General features: G+C 36.2%; 1 protein-coding gene across 6 annotated transcripts in view; it reads left to right on the top strand.

Moving 5' to 3' along the window:
* The window catches only part of PPM1B (protein phosphatase, Mg2+/Mn2+ dependent 1B), a 71,736-nt gene extending 56,182 nt beyond the window's left edge, over window positions 1–15,554 (top strand). For 2 of the 6 annotated variants that reach the window (XM_036334708.1, XM_036334701.1), the window contains exon 6: window positions 1,108–2,172. In XM_036334708.1, the coding sequence (XP_036190601.1) occupies window positions 1,108–1,413 (306 nt within the window). In that variant the 3' untranslated portion in view covers window positions 1,414–2,172. Of the gene's footprint in view, window positions 1–1,107; window positions 2,777–2,980; window positions 5,474–14,543; window positions 14,589–15,359 lie in introns of those variants that run through there. The other 4 variants (XM_036334703.1, XM_036334705.1, XM_036334704.1 and 1 more) reach the window with 4 other exon arrangements.
* The last annotated feature ends 3,160 nt before the right edge of the window (window positions 15,555–18,714 follow it).

The raw sequence follows: 18,714 nt of genomic DNA, 5'->3' as shown, positions 1-18,714 counted from the left end.
GTTGAACTTTTTAATGTTCTTATTGCTCGACGTTGGACCTGCTCCTAGCGCCTGGTCTGTTGAGTCAGCCTCGAGGTTGGACCGAAAAGGGTTAAGCAAGTTTTTAATCAAGACCATACTTTTCCCCCCTTGACACTAAATAAGAATCTGAGCCAGCTTTTTATAGGATGTCCTACATTCAGAATAATGATTGTTTCCTTGTGTTGTCCTTTAACTTGATTCTCTATTCTCTGTTTCCTGTAAAATAGTAATTAGTTTTATTAGATTTATTTTAAATACTTTTGGCAAGAACACAGGACATGGCCCTGTATTCCCTAATTCATCACATCAGGTGGCATATAATGTAAGATTGTCTGGCATTTACTCTTTCAGCTTAACTTTAATTAGCTTGGATGTTAGAGCTTGTTCTGCCAACAAGAATCAGTAGCTGCTATTGTAGAAAGCTGTAGGTTTCCCCAAATTTAATAAAATATAAAAGGATAAGGAGTTTGCTATTCATACCTTATTGTAATGTTTAAAATGATTAGTCTATTTTTACAAATGTTTTATTAAATTCTTTAAAGACAAAAATGCAACTAAAATTTTTATCCATGAAAATTTTAATATTTCCCCAAAATTCGATTTCCTTTTATATAGTTTAACATTTTTTATCTCCTCTCCTACCTGTCATTTAGCAGAAATCACAGAGAAACTAATGTTCTAATGCCTGCTTTTCTGTCCATTCCTATTGCTTTACACACTAATTTCCCTTTTATACTAAATCATTATAGCCAATTGTGTTTTAAAGTAAGTCACTTTCAGGAAATGCTTGTGTTGCTGTTGAATTCTAATAGCGCAGAGTAAACTTCAGGTTAAACTTCAAATTATAATGTGATATGAGACATAAATTAGTTAATGGTAATTTGCTAAAAATAACTTGAGATATTTCTATTAGAAATTTTTATTATTTGACACAAGTAAGACTTGATACTTATTTAATGAAATGTTCTCGTGCTTACACTATATTACTCATGGCAGAAAAATGAGTGTTTTGCTGTGATATGTTATGAAATACATGTGATATCCTAGTTTGTCTACTGACACTGGGGTCTTGAATCTTAAAAAAAGGCCTCCGATGATGCAGAGGAGAGTGGATCACAGGGAAAATTGGTGGAAGCTCTCAGGCAAATGAGAATTAATCATAGGGGAAACTACCGACAACTTCTGGAGGAGATGCTGTCTAGTTACAGGCTAGCTAAAGTAGAGGGAGAAGAAAGCCCTGCTGAACCAGCTGCTGCAGCTACTTCCTCGAACAGTGATGCTGGAAACCCAGTGACAATGCAGGAAAGCCATACTGAATCAGGAAGTGATCTTGCTGACTTAGACAGCTGTAATGAAGATGCAGGGACAAACTTGGGTGATGAAAAAGTATGACTTTAATTTGTGGGGATATTTTTGTGATCTTTGATTTGATGGTTTTTACTTAGGAAGTACAATGTGTGCATTTATATAACGATTTTGTTATTTGAATCTTGGTAAACTAGTTTTATTAATATTCATATAGCCTTGTTTTTTAAGAAGGCCTTTGCATACACCTTTATCAGATAGGTTAAAATTGGCTGTTTATATACTTTGAATTTAATAAAATTGTTATTTCATATTGTATGCCAGAAATGAGGCTACCAATTATTAAAATCAATAGTTAAATTCATACTAGATAGGTTTAAAGATTACTGATTAGCAAGATTACATTATGTTGTGGAAAAACTTGTTAATGTAGAATTTTACTGCCTCACAGTATTTTACATATTAGTATACTCATAGTAATAAATTTGTAATAAATTTGTGTTTTCTTTAGTAATTTTAGTTCTTCAAAGAATGGCAGATGCTGGCCTGTAATTTTTTTTTCCAAGGATGATAATGTGTGTTTTTTGACCTGTTTATATTTTTACATTTCTGTAGTTTTATTTTTAGATGTTCTAAGCTATTTGGATATGTGGTTAATTTTCCTTTCTCTGTATTCTTTATGAAAAATAATGTTTGAAAAATCTGTGTATTATAAGTATAGAATTGATTTGTATATTCTGTATAGCCTAACTACACACATACATCAAAATATATGTCAATCAAGTGTTCAGAATGAAATTATAAGTGTTTAAGTCCAAATAAAGCATGTGATATGGAATAATCTATGCATGTTGTACTTTTTTTTTAATTTTTATTTTACAACAGGTTTGGTATATTGGAAAAATACCCATTAGAAATTCATTTGTATTTATATAAAATTTAGAAAACCATTGATTTGGCTTTTTTCATTAACGGAAAATATTTTCGAGAAGTCTTGCCTAAAGAAAATCTAGTCTGTTTCTTATTCCCTTTTTATGGTACACAATATTAATCTTAGGGCATAATGGATACACATAGACATGTCAGAAAATTGCCATGATGAAGATTGCAAGACTGTCGACTTTGCTATAAGTCTTCATCAAATATTATTAATTGCAAGAATTATGGGGTATTTTAAATAGTGGCAGATATATGAGTTTTGTTTTTGTTAAAATTGATTTTTAAATACAGATAACTATTAGTCACGTGGGAAACTATTTCTTAAAACAATTATTTTGTGAATGTAGATAATTAACTTCATGTTTATATTTATCATGTGTCTAAAGTTGGTTAAGGTATCATAAGTTGAAACTTTGGAATCATCGGAGGTAGCTGATGTTTTGATCTATTTTCCCAATTCTGAAATACATTTAAGTGGTTTAAAAGGAAGGCATTTGGTGGAGAGGGGAGAGAAAAACAACCAGTTACCTATCTATATTGGATAAGTCTTTATGTATACACACAATGTACAATACACACATCTCTCTATAAAAGTATCTTTTCAAACAAAAGAAGGTAATTTGTCCATCTAATTTTGTTTTCTTTTGAAATTCAATCCAACCTGGAAGTGGTATAGGTAAATAATAATAATATTCTTCCTTTTCTTTTCCTGTAGGGTGCTGGAGATCTAGAAGACCCATGGTAGCCTTATAAACTTCTAAAATGCTTTTGATTCTGAAAATTGGGGGAAAAACTTTTAATCACATTTTCTTCAATACAAGGGAAAAATATTCTTGTGGATTCCCAACGTTTTGTGATATGAGCAGAAAATCATTAGCATTTCCCATCATTTGTTCATATTTGTGTTTTCTGATAATTGCCACTTGTAGCATTGCCTGTACTACAGTATTTTTGCCAACCTCAGGCATACTAATTCCATCTGTATTGAACTATTGGCCCTAAAAACCAATGGAGTTATTTCACCACAGTAGTAATTGTGCCTGAGGTGCATGGGAATATAGTTAGCTGTACTTTGAAGATACATTATGTTTTTTTTGTGGTTTTTTTAAACAAGACACACAACATATAAGCATGTAAGAGTAAAGAATTGTATGAGATGTTCTTTTTTTCAGTTCAGCAAGTTGAAAGCCTTTTGCAGGTCTGGCTTAAAATTTCATTTGGGCAATCTACTATAGGGTACATATTTATTAATTGTTATTTAATTTTTTTCCAATTTCACCTGTATTACCAAACTGGGTTCTTCAATAATGTCCAAATTGTAATGTTGCCTGCTTCAAGATAAGTGTATTTGGCAATAATATTATAAACCCTTAAAAATTTTATGCATGTGTCTCCTATATCCTTCAACACACACCCGAAAATCTTTGAAACCAAATGGATTAATTTATGGCTATTTATAATTTGCTTAGACATCTCATTGCTGCAAATTTTTTAAACGAGATTTGCTTTTATAATGTAAATTGTGATTTTTCTTTTACATGTGGGTTTCTATAGTTTTAATTTTTCAGCTTTTAAGATACAAAAAGTTTTGTGTAATTTGGTATAAATTTTAATTGTTTACGTTATTTTAAAAGCTCAGAATATCACATTGAAATGACTATAAATACATTTAAAATTATCTATTTTAGAACTAAGGAAATATTACAGAGATATTTTCATGGGTTCAGTAACCTTTCATTTTATAACATTGGGCACGGTACAGAGTGGCTGTCACATAAGGTACTTGAAGATTATTCATTTAATTCTATTTTTACAATAACCTTGAATTCTTGAATTCTTTTTGAGTTTTGCATGTATCCAATTAATGCTGAACATGAAGAGTAAAATATTTATCTAAAAGCTATTGGGATAGGAGAAGCAATGAATGTATCCATTTGTACATGGTTTACATGTTGTGGATGCTTTGTAAACACTTTCCTGTATGTTTAAATTGTGTTTCAGCGGGATGTAATTGCCTTTGTGTGTAGTTTAAATGAGTCATCATCTGGTCCTGTGTGCAGTGGAATTCATGGTATTTTCTGTAACATTTCCCTGAAGCTGTTTCTGGAGAGCCACACATTTGAATACAGACAGCTTCCTTGATCATTCGATTTATTGTGCACCTGATTTTTGGCCTAAAAGAATTATTGCCACAATATATTTTATTTATTCTTTAGATTTTAGCCTTGTAAGTTAAAGTGCTTTACATGATGATGTTAAAAGCTATTTGTCCCTTTCCTGGGTTTAAGGGTTGTTAAAAGAGAGGGAATGAAGAATGCAAAAAATGGTTTATTGTTCAACTGTCCACTCTGATCCAATCCTGTACTGACAGTACCTTTCCAGTATGATATTGTGATGTTTCATACAATGCAGTGAACATAACCAACTTGTTACCTAAATAAAGAATTGATAAAAACAGTGTGACATATTACTACTTGGTATGATTTTTAAAAATAAAAGTCCAGTTTTGAATGTTATTTTAAACATTTTATATAGTTAGAATATTGTGAAATGTTTCATACAGAACTGTGTAGTTAAATTTTAATTCCAGGGACGAATTAACTAAACTATATAAGACAAGACTAATTAAACCCTTCTCCACTTCCAAACATTTTTTATACCACTTTAACCTTTCTCTGGGAGTTTAGTGGCCCTTGAAATACAAATAATGTGTGTGTTAGCAAAAAACTCGTGTTTACTAATACGAATTTCCTAGTCCCACTGTTCTCAAACATTTATATTCTTAAAGGTTGAGGCTCCCAAAGAACTTTTGCTTTTGAGAGGGTTATATCTATTGATATTTATTGTATTTAAAAAAAAAAAAAAAAAAACCATTACCTGTTAACATAAAGAGCATTGTTTTATAAAAAGATTATTTTCCAAAACTAAAGAGCATTGGCTTTCGTTTTATAAATCGGATGGGTTCTCATATCTTGCTTTTGCATTCAATCTGTTGTCATGTGGCACTTTGAAGTGTATGAAAAGATCTGGCTTCACACATACATGTATTTGGAAGAGTATTTCAATAGTTTCAGATAATTGTGGATACTCCTCTTTGTTACATTACCAAAACTTCAGAACTGGTAGTTTCTTGAAAGTTAGTTGCAATGTGAAATCTGAAACTATTCAACTTTGTACTGTTCTGTAACATTAAAATTTGTTTGACCTATCTTGCAGTTTGAACGGATCTACTTTTGCATGACTTAATAACCTACATTGGTCATTTGTAAAATACTGGTTTGTCGAATTATGCCTTTTAAAAAAAAATCTTTATTGTTGGGGGTATTACAGGACACCCCCCCCCCAAGTCCCCCCATTGCTTCCCTGCACCAGTTTCTACCCAAACATAGGTAATGCATTTTTTCATGTAAATCTTTGGCTGGTCTCTTCCTGTCCCCTTGCTGCCCTTCCCTCTGAGATTCATCAGACTGTTCCATGTTTCCATGCCTTTGATTCTATTTTATTCACCAGTTTATTTTGTTCATTAGATTTCTCATTTGTTTTGATTTATAGATTTGTTGATAGATATTTATTGCTATTTTAATGTTCATATATTTTATCTTTTCTTCCTCCTCCTCTTCTTTATCTTCTTCAAGAATATCCTTCAACATTTCATGTAATACTGGTTTGGTAGTGATTAGCTCCTTTAGCTTTTTGTCTGTGAAGCTCTTTGTCTGACCTTCAGTTCTAAATGAGAGCTTTGTTGGGAACAGTAGTCTTGGTTGTAGGTACTTGCTATTCATCACTGAATATTTCTTGCTATTCCCTTCTAGCCTGCAAAGTTTCTGTTGGGAAATCAGCTGAAAGTTGTATGGGTGCTCCCTTGTAGGTAATTAACTGCTTTTTTCTTGCTGCTTTTAAGATTCTCTCTTTATCTTTAGCATTTGGATTTTAATTATGATGTGTCTTGATGTGGGCCTCTTTGGGTTGTTGGGACTCTACTTCCTGTACTTATAAGTCTATTTCTTTCACTGGGTAGGGGAAGTTTTCTGTCATTATTTCTTCAAATAGGTTTTTAATATCTTGCTCTGTCTCTTCTTCTGGTACTCCCATAATGCGAATATTGGTATGTTTGAAGTTGTCCAAGAGGCTCCCTACACCATCTTCATTTTTTAAATGTTTTTATTTTTAGAGAAAGGGGAAGAGAAATAGAGACATAGAAACATGGATGAGATAGAAACATATCAGTCAGCTGCCTCCTGCACTCCCCCTACTGGGGATGGATCCCACAACCCTAACATGTGCCCTGACTGGGAATCAAACCCCCAGTAACAAACTGGTAACCTCTTGGTTCAAGGGTTGCCAATCAACCACTGAGCTAAACCAGTTGGACGCTTAATATTTTTTTATTCCTTTTTCTTTTTGCTCTTCTGATTGGGTGTTTTTGCTTCCTCATATTCCAAATCATTGATTTGATTCTTGGAATTCTCTACTGTTGAATTCCTATAAATTATTTCAGTTAGTGTATGCTTAATTTCTGACTGATCCTTTTTCATGTCTTTGACATTCTCACTAATATTTTTAAATGTCTCACTAGTCCCTTGAAGCTCTCTTTGAGTCTCTTGAAGCTCTCATTAATCCTTGAGTAACCTCATAACCATGGTTTTGGATTCTGTATCCCATAGTTTGCTTGCTTCCATTTCTTTAATTTGTGACATATTTCTTTGTTTCTGCATTTTGGCTGCTTCTCTGCTTTCTATATATTAGTGTTGCTCTGTCTCCTGGCCTTGTGTAGTAGGTGTCCTGTAGGACCCAGTGGCTCAGCCTCTCCAGTCACCTGAGCTGGGCACTCTAGGTGCACCTCTGTCTGGTCTGTGTGCACAGTCTTGTAGTTAAACCTTAATTGCTGTTGGCATCACTGGGAGGGATTGACCTCAAGCCAATTGGCTGTGAGGACCAGCTGTGACTACAGTGGAAGAGCATCTGTGCAGAAGACACCCTAAGGAGCAAGACTTGCTTCAGTGGGTTTTTGTTTAGTGCTGAGTTTGCCCCTTGAGTGTGGGCTTGTGGGTGTCTAGAGTTGTAATCCTGTGTGATCTAAAGCTGTCAAAGGGTGCACTGGCTCTGGGGCCACCCGGCAGGAGCATCAGAGAGATCTTAAGATGGCTGCTACTTGTATTGGGCTTGTGAAGTGCCCAGGCGAGACCTAGCTGTGAAGCAAAGCATGCTAGTGCTGGGTTTTGGACCTTTTATTGATGGGTTTGGGGCACGCTGATGCCAGAAACTGCTTGTTTGAGAAAATTTAGCAAAGACTGAAGCCCGAACTAGCACAGGCCATTCATATAGAAAAGCTGCTACAAACAGCTTGGGTGGGGCTGCAAATTGGATAGGGCAGGGAATCACCAGGGTGGAGCAAACTGTGCTCCAGGCTGATGGAGACTCAGATATGGTGTCAGCTCTGCAAAGGTGAAGTCCCAGCATTGGAACAGGGACCCCTGTCTGGGAAAAAGCCGCTCCCGAGTTCCTAACCCAATGCCAGACAATGCAGTGCCTCCCCATATGTCCCTGGTTCCCCCAAAGCTGCCAGACACTGGAGTTCTGAGGGATTGAGTCCGAGTAAGTTTGTGCGCTGGCCCTTTAAGAGGAACACCTAGGTCTCAAGCAGCTTATGTATCACTCAGCTACAATTTCCATTGGTTTTTAGAGGGACTTCTCTTCCCAGCTCTGGAACCTGGGGCTGGGGGGGGGGGGGGCTGGGACCCCTTGCTTCTCACTGGGGTTGGGGGGAGGAGGGTTCTGTAGCCGACAGATCCCTCCCGATTAAAAAAAAACACTTGGGTGTCAGACCAGCCCATTCAGTGCCTCCACCCCTCCTACCAGTCTCATGCTTTCTTCTTCTCTAGTTATAGAACTTCCATTCAGCTTGCTTTCAGCCAGTTCTTAATGATGGTTATATTTTAGTTGTAATTTTGATGTGGTTGTAGGAGGTGGAGAGTAGAGGCATTTACCTATGCCACCATTTTGGTTCTCCCCTCAATTCTTTAGAATAGCAACATGTTATTATGCAGTGTTTAAAATTTTTTTGTTAATATAACTGATCTCATCAGAAAAAAGTGTTGGGACACTGCCAAGCTCATGGTGATGGATACAGATTTTTCAAAAACTCTAATTTTCATTTGAAAGGTGGAATTTTAGTATTGGCAACAAATATTGTCAGTTTTTTTCCTTAAGTGACAAGCTTATTCATTTTAGAAAATGTCTGTTGAATAACCATACTCTGTCATTCAAGTAAAACTGGTGTTCTGTAAAAAGTGGCTGGTTCTGCACACCTTGAATAGTAGCATGAAAAAACCATTACCCTTCAGCATGTTATAGAACCAATACTCCTTTTCATCATATTTGCTATTAAAAAGATGTATACTCAAGGGTAGAGTTGTAACAAAATTAACTTTTAGTGCTTAATCAGGACATTGTTAACTGAAACTGACTTATTTCCCCCTTTTTTCTTTGTGAGTATAGCAGTGAAGGTACAATAATGACTAATTTGTTTGGTGCTACTGTTCTTATTTGTGCTCAGGTGTCTGCAGTTTTACCCACCATTTCTTTTGCACAATCAGTGCAAGTGTCAGTATAAATAAATAAATACATAAATAAATAAATAAATTTTGCCTAGGCCGGTGTGTCTTGGTTGGTTGGATCGTTGTCCTGTACACTGGAAGGTGTTGGGGCACATACCCAGATTTTGGGTTTGATCCCTGGTGCATGAAGGGAACAACCAATGAATGTTTCTCACATTGGTGTTTCTTTCTCTCCCTCTCTCTAAAAAATTCAATAAAAATAGTATTTAGTATTGTTAAGAAAATAGTTTTGATTTCATGGACCTCCTTAAAAGGTTCTCTGGGACCCCAGATTTTTAGAATTGCTCCCCTCATCCGTTGGAGACTGTTCATTTATTCGAAACATCACAGTATAATAGTAAATGTTAAAACATACAGATGTGCCGAAACCGGTTTGGCTCAGTGGATAGAGCGTCGGCCTGCGGACTGGAAGGTCCCAGGTTCGATTCCGGTCAGGGGCATGTACCTGGGTTGCGGGCACATCTCCAGTGGGAGATGTGCAGGAGGCAGCTGATCGATGTATCTCTCTCATCGATGTTTCTGGCTCTCTATCTCCCTTCCTCTCTGTAAAAAATCAATAAAGTATATTTAAAACAAAAACAAAAACATACAGATGTGCCGAAACCGGTTTGGCTCAGTGGATAGAGCGTCGGCCTGCGGACTGAAAGGTCCCAGGTTCGATTCCGGTCAAGGGCATGTGCCTGGATTGCGGGCATATCCCCAGTGGGGGATGTGCGCGAGGCAGCTGATCGATGTTTCTCTCTCATCGATGTTTCTAACTCTCTATCTCTCTCCCTTCCTCTCTGTAAAAAATCAATAAAATATATTAAAAAAAAAAAAAACAACAACATACAGATGTGACAAAATCTTGGTGGTGTGTGTGGGGCAGTGGTGGTTACTATTACACTCAAACAGAAAGCAAGATAAAGAAGGTCTAATCTTTAGTATTGTACTTTTTCTTTCAAAATATTTCTTTGATGGGTTTCAACTGAGAAAATTTATGATTTAAGGTTAACAATAGAGTTTTATATGGCATATATTCAGATCATTTTATATATATATTTTTTTATTGATTTTTCACAGAGAGGAAGGGAGAGATAGAAAGTTAGAAACATCGATGAGAGAGAAACATCGATCAGCTGCCTCCTGCACATCTCCCACTGGGGATGTGCCCGCAACCCAGGTACATGCCCTTGACCGGAATCGAACCTGGGACCCTTCAGTCCGCAGGCCGATGCTCTATCCACTGAGCCAAACCGGTTTCGGCAGATCATTTTAATCTTTTTAGATATCTTCAGTTATTGTAGGTTTGTGTTATTAAAAAGGTCTCCTAATTGAATTTTTAAATCCATGTCTTAAAATCATTTTACTATGGCTGAGATATCACATCAGGTCAGCCATAGTAAGACAGGACTTTTTAAGTGACAATTAAGTGGATCAGGGCTTTATGCTGAAGGTTTTGGTTTCGTTTGGTTAGGTTCTTCAGTTATAACACAATGCTTATTACTTGAGGTTTTGCTTTTAAATGTTTTTGGATAGCCAGAAGTCACTATAATTCTCATTTCACCTTGTCAGTTTTATTTTCAGAGTCTGTGATTCAGTTGAGTTTTGATCTATTTATGGTGCTGTCAGGTTCTCTCCAACCAGCTAACTAGACACTTAATCCTCATAGTAAACCATAACAAAGTTTAAAACTAAGATCAAGGTTGCCAATATAGAAACAAAATATCAACATACCTATCTTTAGGCTTCTTTATTATCTAATATAGCAAATATTGAAATGTCAAGTTGCATATTTGAGGTCTATTTTGGAAATAATATCTCTTTGAAGGAAAAACAGGATCTAAGTAGCAAATGCTTCCAAGTTTCTTTACATTTAGCTTATTAATATAAGTACAGTTTATGTCCAAGAGTCAGTTTCTTAATGCAAAAAGTAGATGAGAGTATTTGTTTTTGCCCATTGTCTTAGTGATTTATGTATGTTTTATTGTGGTCTAGAAGTATAACCATAGCTACTAATATAGGGTAAGATGCTTTTCAGGCAGCACCACTACCAATTCTCACTTCTTGCTGGGTTGTTTTTGTTTGTTTTGTTTTTAGCTATGGTATCTTCTCCCCCTTATTTTCTGTTTCAGTTTTATTCTATCTGGCAAACACTTAACTATATATATATTATTTGCCACTCAGATGTAACTGACAGCTCTGCTCTTATAATTCAGGCATGGGGGTTCATAATCTTGGTTTTAGGAGGTTAGTTATTAGTTCTTTCTCTTTCATATCCACTACTACAATGGAGCACAAAAGAATCGTAACTTTTATATATGGGTAGAAGCGAAGGTTTGGTACATTTTTTTCTTCACTAATAACCCTAATCTATAATATTGGCAACAGTGATTAGTGATTTAAGTCTGCACTACAAATATGTTCTTATATTCTTCCCATATAATATCTACTTATAAGAAAATACTTGAGCATGTATTTGAAGTGAAGAGGACTGGTACAATCCAAGAATTCCTCTAATATATGGGTCTGACACCTCATTTCCTCTTTTGGGTTGCTTACACTTGCTTTTACTTGTGCTTTATTTAGAGGGTCCTGGATTTATTTTCATGAGATTTTGCCTATGAATAAGCATTTTTAAAGTAAATTGATATAGAGCTTATTTTAAATATTTCTATTTAATATTTGCTATTAAAATTAATCTTAGGCAAGATTGCTTGTAATTATTGTAACACTTTGAAACTATTAAAGTACACTCCCAAATTGAAAGTGACTAGATTTTTATTACTGGAGTTACAGGTTCTGTAGGAAGCTACAAAAGTTTTTATGAAGAGCCTAATTTTAAAATGATGTGTATTCAAAATAAACTAATAGTTTTAAGCATTTTCAGGAAGTTCAAACGCTTCCTAAAATGATATCCTTTCCAGAGGAAATTACTAGGGTTCCTCGCTCTCAGCTTCCAGAGCAGTTCTACTTTTGTGTAATTTGTTGGGATTCCAGTTAAAATTTCCTTTGAATAAAGGTTCTTTGACTTTGAAAAGTTTGAAAGCCACTAGGCTCAGAGAGTATAAATATGACTAGACAAATGAAACAAGACTGTGTTACTCTTTTACAAGAAAGGAAACAGCAGTTATACTGTGCTGTGAGGGATATTTGCAGGTTTTTATTTGGCGATTTACCCAAGTATTGAGATATTTTGTTACATAGAGTGTCCCAAAAAAATGTATACACACTTTGAATGATTATAAAGTCAGTGTTTATTAACATACAGTTCATTTTCAAAATTTAAAAGAATCTCCAGAAATGAATAATTTTCCTTTTGTCAGCGCCTGTTTTCAAACCGATGACCATTCTGGTCCAGGCACTGCTGATAATTCGAAGCAATGGAATTGCAAACATCAAGAATCATTTTGTTTGGTATTTGTGCACCCTCAACTTGTCAACTGTTGCCAGTTTTTAACTGTAAAATAAATTGTATGTATTCCCATAAAAGATCTAGTTGATAAATTTTCTTTGTTCAAAGCTTACTCTGGCTTCATCCATTACTTCAAATCAGTTAAATCTGAAAAGGATGAATATTCCCCCAAAATGTATAAACACTTGGAATAATTATAAAAGCAGTGTTTGTACTTCAACTGAGTTTTATATTTTATAACTTCCGGTAGCATTTTAGGATGTGTCTCATCACAGCGATGTTTCTCTCTTTCCACCCCCTCTTCCCTACCTTCCGCTCTCTCTCTAGAAAGCAATGGAAAAAATATCCTCAGGTGAGGATTAAGAACTAAACAACAAATAAAAAACCAAACAAACAGTTTTTTTCTGGGGTGCTTAGTAAAATGGAGAGAAGGCCTGGCTTTGCTTCCTTAGGCTGTGAGCCATCTTCAGTACTTGGAAAACAGAATGCTGAAACAGCAAGTTCCAAGTGTATGTCGTTTATGTGAAAGCTTAAATCTCCAAAACTTATTCCAAAATGCATCTCTCTCCCCCCTCTCCCCTCCTCCCTCCATTTTAACATCTTTGAAATTGAGAAGCATCTTAGGCCACTGGCTAGGCAGCTGTCCTGGCACAGTAGCACCAAAGTAGTCACAGCTATCCACATTTCAATTCCATAATTGGTTTTTATATGCTGTTGCAATTGTGTTAAGCTTAAATGCTGTTTAGAATGTCTTCAGAATGATTACATAAGATTTAACATAGAAGCAAAGTTTTGTATAAGCAAAATCCAGAAACAGGATTTTAGTTAATCTGCCTTAAAATGTATTATAATAAGTGTAAGATAATCCTGTGTTATTAAAGCATTTGTTTCGCCAAAACCGGTTTGGCTCAGTGGATAGAGTTTCGGCTTGCAGACTGAAGGGTCCCAGGTTCGATTCCGGTCAAGGGCATGTACCTGGGCTGTGGGCACATCCCCAGTAGGAGATGTGCGGGAGGCAGCTGATCGATGTTTCTCTCTCATTGATGTTTCTAACTATCTTTTTCCCTTCCTCTCTGTACTCTGTAAAAAATCAATAAAATATATTTTAAAAAACAAAAACTCTTCATTTAAAAAAAAGCATTTGTTTCATAGTTTAATTGGAAGCATTTTTCTTAGTTATATATAAAAATTGGAATCTTAGAGTTAATGGTATATAATGTATAATATATAGATACTTAGTTGTATAAAATATACTTGGGAATAATGCATAATAATTTAGGACAGTACTTCAGAAGCATTGGGAAGTGTGAGGTTTTTATTTTCTTTCTTCCTGAAAATTACAGATAGCAAAATGCTAACATTACATCTGGGTAATAGGTAAGGGTATCATTATATTCTGGATGCTTGAATTTTTTATAAAAATTATAGAAACTACTTAAATTAGTGGTCCTGAGTTGCCTTTCAAGAAGAAGGTACCATTTTATAATCCCAACAGTATACAAAAATGTTCATGTTTTCTGCTTGTCAGTCTGGGTAAAAATAAATTATGATGTTTTGATTTAATTTTCAATTATTTGATTACCAGTGAGATTGAACATTTTCTCTAACAACATGTCTTTTATTAAAGCTTGTTTACATATGTTGATTATTTTCCATAAACACATTTATCATTTTTCTTATTGATTTGTGGGAGCTCTTTATATATTTAGGAAATTAACCAATATTATCATCATTCTATCACATCATGAATTATTCTCAATTCACTTCCCTTTTAATTTTTTTTAAATAAGGATGTTGAGAGATGAGACTAAGAACAAAGCTGTCTAATAATCTAAAATGACATAATTTCTGAAAAACTATAATCTCAATAGCATAGGTTCCCCCTACTCTAAATTTTTTATCATGCTACTCTGTTTCAGTGCTTTTTCTTACACAATAACGTTTTGTTTCTATGTCAGCTTTTCCTACAGGCAGAGTAAAGGCTCGCTCTACTCAGTGTAATTGCAGAGATGCTAGAGGGCTAAGATGCTCTCTCTGATCTGAAAAGTATTGGGTAGCTTTCTTTAGTCAAAAATATTGCCTTTTCTCCATATACCGTTTTAAGTCAAATATAGTAGGTTTTATTTTTTTTTTTTTGCGTCTTTTTAAAAATTGAAAAAAATTTACAGCAAACTGCAAAGATCTTCACTGTTCAAGTTGATAAGTTTTGAGAAGTGTCTTAGTTTTTACATTCAAAATATTTAGAATTTTATCCTTTTCTTTAACAGTTTCAAACTACAATTGTATACTTAGATGATCTTTTAACATTCTGAGTAAGTAAATATTTACATGTTTTATTTTATGACTTTGGCCTTTTAAAATTATGTATATAATACAAAAGGAACTCATTTTGGGTTTTGCTAAAGGGCAAAAATCTAATGTAATATTTTCTATTATTCCTTTATACCAGCTAATATGTAAGCTGGTGTTGGCTCATTTCTTTGAAAATGCCCTTTTACTATAGGGCATTTCCTTGTATGCTAGTATGCTTGAATGTTTATTAGCTTTCTATTTCATTGCTTTGTATATTTTATCTAGTAAAGAAATTTTCCCTTACTAGTCTATTTCAACAAATATTGAATATTTATTATTCCAGATAAACTTTTGAATAACTTGGCCAAGATTTTCTTACCAAATAAAAATCCTGTGAATGTGGAATTGTTATAAGTGTAGATTAATATGAGGGTCATTCGTGTTTCTAGCAGAGATCCATTCCAGGAAAACGCTACATCTTTCTATTTGTATGAGTATTTCTTTAATGCCCCTAGTGATGTTGTGTAGTTTTCATCCTATGTTCTACACATTTATTAAGTTAATTCCTTATTTTATATTTATTACTGTTATGAATGAGTCATTTACCCCCAATATGTTTTTTAATCTTTATTGTTGAGAGTCTTGCAGAAGTCCCCCCTTTGTTCCCCCATTGACCCCCTCCACCCCTTTGGTTATATCCCCCAATACATTTTAAATTCATATCTTCTTAATAGACAAGTGCCTTAATTGCTGACAAAAACAAAAGTGTCAATTTCTATCATTCCCACCAGATGGCAGTCTTGGACACATCCATTTGTTAAACCTGCTGAGAGCTCTGAAGACAAGAAAGGCAGAGTGGCTGGCAGACCTTCCAAGCCTCTAAAAGTACAAGGACAAAAAGGTTTTTTCATAAACCTGAAAGAAAAATGAACTCAACATTATGTAATTATAGTGTTTATGCTGCTACTAACCATTACTCTTATAACCCATTAGTGGGAGCAGAGAAGAACTGTCATTGTGCCCTTAAATATCATATTTTTCTCTGCCCATGGAATAAACACCTGTGGCTTCTTGGCAGTGCTTCTGGTTTTATTCCAGGGACGCTCATAGTTAAAGGCAGGCTTTAATCTGACATTATTGTTTCTCTTCTCCAAAAAGCACCATTTACATGAGAAGTTACAGGATTTCTAAATGTATATCTTATGACTAGTTTTTATGATGCCTGGGTGTCTTCTGAAATGACATTAATTATAAAATTAATATAAAGAGAAGTAGGGGAGGAGAGAACCAAGATGGCGGCATAGGTAAACACCTGAACTTGCTGCCGCACACAACATTAAAACTACAACTAAAAGACAAAATGAATATCATCCAGAACCATGGGAAGGCTGGCTGAGTGGAAATTTTACAACTAGAAGGAAAGAGAAAAGTGCATTGAGTCTAGTAGGAGGTACAGAGGTGTGGAAGTGTGGAGGTATGGAGGCACCCATGAAAGGGGCTGGCAGCTGGGTATGCTGTTGTTCTTTTCAATCGGGAGGGAGATACAAGCTCCCAACTCCTCTGAACTCCAGTTCCGGGCGAGAATTTGGGGACCCAGACTCATACGGAGAGAAACTGGACTGTCTGACATCGGGCCGTAACGTGAGGGCAGGTTTCTCGCAGAGGTGCTTGCAGCGTTCATTGTTCCTGCATGGGGCACGAGACACAGACCCCGGGACCTCTACGAGGCAAAGCAGACTGGCAGCCATTGCGGCTTGCTCCACCCTCATGATTCCCTAAGACCCCACCCAAGCTATGTGCAGAGCCTTTTGCATATGAATGGCCTGGCAAACTGTAGCTGGGTCAGAGAAACCCAGAGCTTCCAAAAGAAGGCCTAAGGCTTGTCAGCAGCTTCACAGCTGCGCCTCATCTGGGCACCCCCAAACCACAAACAAAGAGGAGATCTCTCTGTAGCTTCTGCTGGGTGGCCTCAGGCAGCGGCTGACTTTGCACCCCCTTGGAGATCCAAGAGCCAGTTTACCCAGTGGTCAGAGTGAGACCATCCAGATTACAGTTCTTCACATCCATAAGAGATACACTCAGGGGGCAGACTCAGTGAGCACCAAAGCCCCACTGAAGCAAGTCCTGCCCCATAAGGGTGTCTCCAGTGCAGAATTGTCCCCTTGTAGACACAACTGGTCCTCACAGCCAATTGACCTGGAGGTCAATTCCTCCCAGTGATACCAACAGCAATCAAGGCTTAACTACAACAAGACTGTGCACACAACCCACAAAGGGGTGCACCAAGAGGGTCCACCTCAGGTCATTGGGAAGGCTGAGCCACTGGGCCCTAGAGGACACCTAGCACAGAAAGCCACTCTATCAACACAGGGAAGCATAAAAAATGTGGAGAAAAAGAAACAGGTCACAAATGAAAGAAATGGAGGAAAGCAAATTATTGGATATAGAGTTCAAAACCACGATTATAAGGTTACTCAAGAATTGTCTAGAAACCTCTGAGAAATATAGTGAGACCCTCAAGGATATGAAAAAGGACCAATCAGAAATTAAGCATACACTGACTGAAATAAAGAATAATATACAGAGATCCAACAGCAGACTAGAGGATCGCAAGAACCAAGTCAAACATTTGAAATATGAAGAAGCAAAAAACACCCAACCGGAAAAGCAAAAGGAAAAAAGAATACAAAAATATGAAGATAGTGCAAGGAGCCTCTAGGACAACTTCAAGCGTACCAACATCCGAATTATAGGGGTAACAGAAGAAGAGAGAGAGCAAGATATTGAAAACCTATTTGAAGAAATAATGACAGAAAACTTCCCCTACCTGGTGAAAGAAATAGACTTACAAGTCCAGGAAGCGCAGAGAACCCCAAACAAAAGGAATCCAAAGAGGATCACACCAAGGCACATCATAATTAAGATGCCAAGAGCAAAAGACAGAGAATCTTAAAAGCAGCAAGAGAAAAACAGTTACCTACAAGGAAGTACCCATACGACTGTCAGCTGATTTCTCAACAGAAACTATGCAGGCCAGAAGGGAGTGGCAAGAAATATTCAAAGTGATGAATACCAAGAACCTACAACCAAGATTACTGTACCCAGCAAAGCTATCATTTAGAATTCAAGGTCAGATAAAGAGCTTCACAGATAAGAAAAAGCTAAAGGAGTTTATCACCGCCAAACCAGTATTATATGAAATGCTGAAGGGTATTCTTTAAGAAGAGGAAGCAGAAGAAAAGGGTAAAGATAAAATTATGAAGAACAAAGTGACAACAAATACATATCTATCAACAAGTGAATCTCAAAATCAAGTGAATAAAAAATCTGATGAACAGAATAAACTGGCAAATAGAATAGACTCAGGGGCATAGAAAGGGAGTGAACTGACAGTTCTCAGGGGGAAGGGAGAGGGGGGATTCGGGAAGAGACTGGACAAAAATTGTACACCCCCCCACTCCCTTCCCCCTGAGAATTGTGCAGGAAAAGACTGGACAAGGATGGGGGCAGCGGGGGGGGGGGGGTAAGGGCAAGGGGTGGGGTGGGAACCAGGTGGAGAGGATCTATGGGGGGAAAAAGAGGAACAACTGTAATTGAACAATAAAGATTTATTTTAAAAAAGAAGTAGGTTTGTAGCTGGCTCATTCTACATCACTACAAATCTTAACCCCTTAAATTAGACAACCTTTGGCTTAATTTAGATGACTTTGAAGACCTGTTTTTAGGATTGTAGACGGTAGTGAATTTCTTGGTCAGGTTAGGATTTTCAGATATTTTCTTATCTACTTTTCCCAGACACCAAAAAAATAGTACTTTTGGACAACAATACATCACTGAGGTATGCCATCCTCTTTTTTTTTTTTTTTAATTAAATCTTTATTCAGATTATTACATTTGTTCCTCTTTTTTTTAAATTAAATCTTTATTGTTCAGATTATTATATTTGTTCCTCTTTTTTCCCCCCATAAATCCCCTCCTCCCAGTTCCCGCCCCACCCTCCGCCCTCACTCCCCACCCACTGTCCTCATCCATAGGTGCACGATTTTTGTCCAGTCTCTTCCCGCATCTCCCACACCTCTTTCCCCCCCAAGAACAGTCAGTCCATTCCCTTTCTATGTCCCTGATTCTATTATGATCACCAGATTA

This window comes from Myotis myotis, unplaced genomic scaffold (genome assembly GCF_014108235.1).
Source record: "Myotis myotis isolate mMyoMyo1 unplaced genomic scaffold, mMyoMyo1.p scaffold_m19_p_14, whole genome shotgun sequence".
In the NCBI taxonomy this organism is placed as follows: domain Eukaryota; kingdom Metazoa; phylum Chordata; class Mammalia; order Chiroptera; family Vespertilionidae; genus Myotis; species Myotis myotis.
The sequence above is the reverse complement of the archived record's forward strand: the minus strand, read 5'-3'. Positions and strand labels throughout refer to the sequence as shown.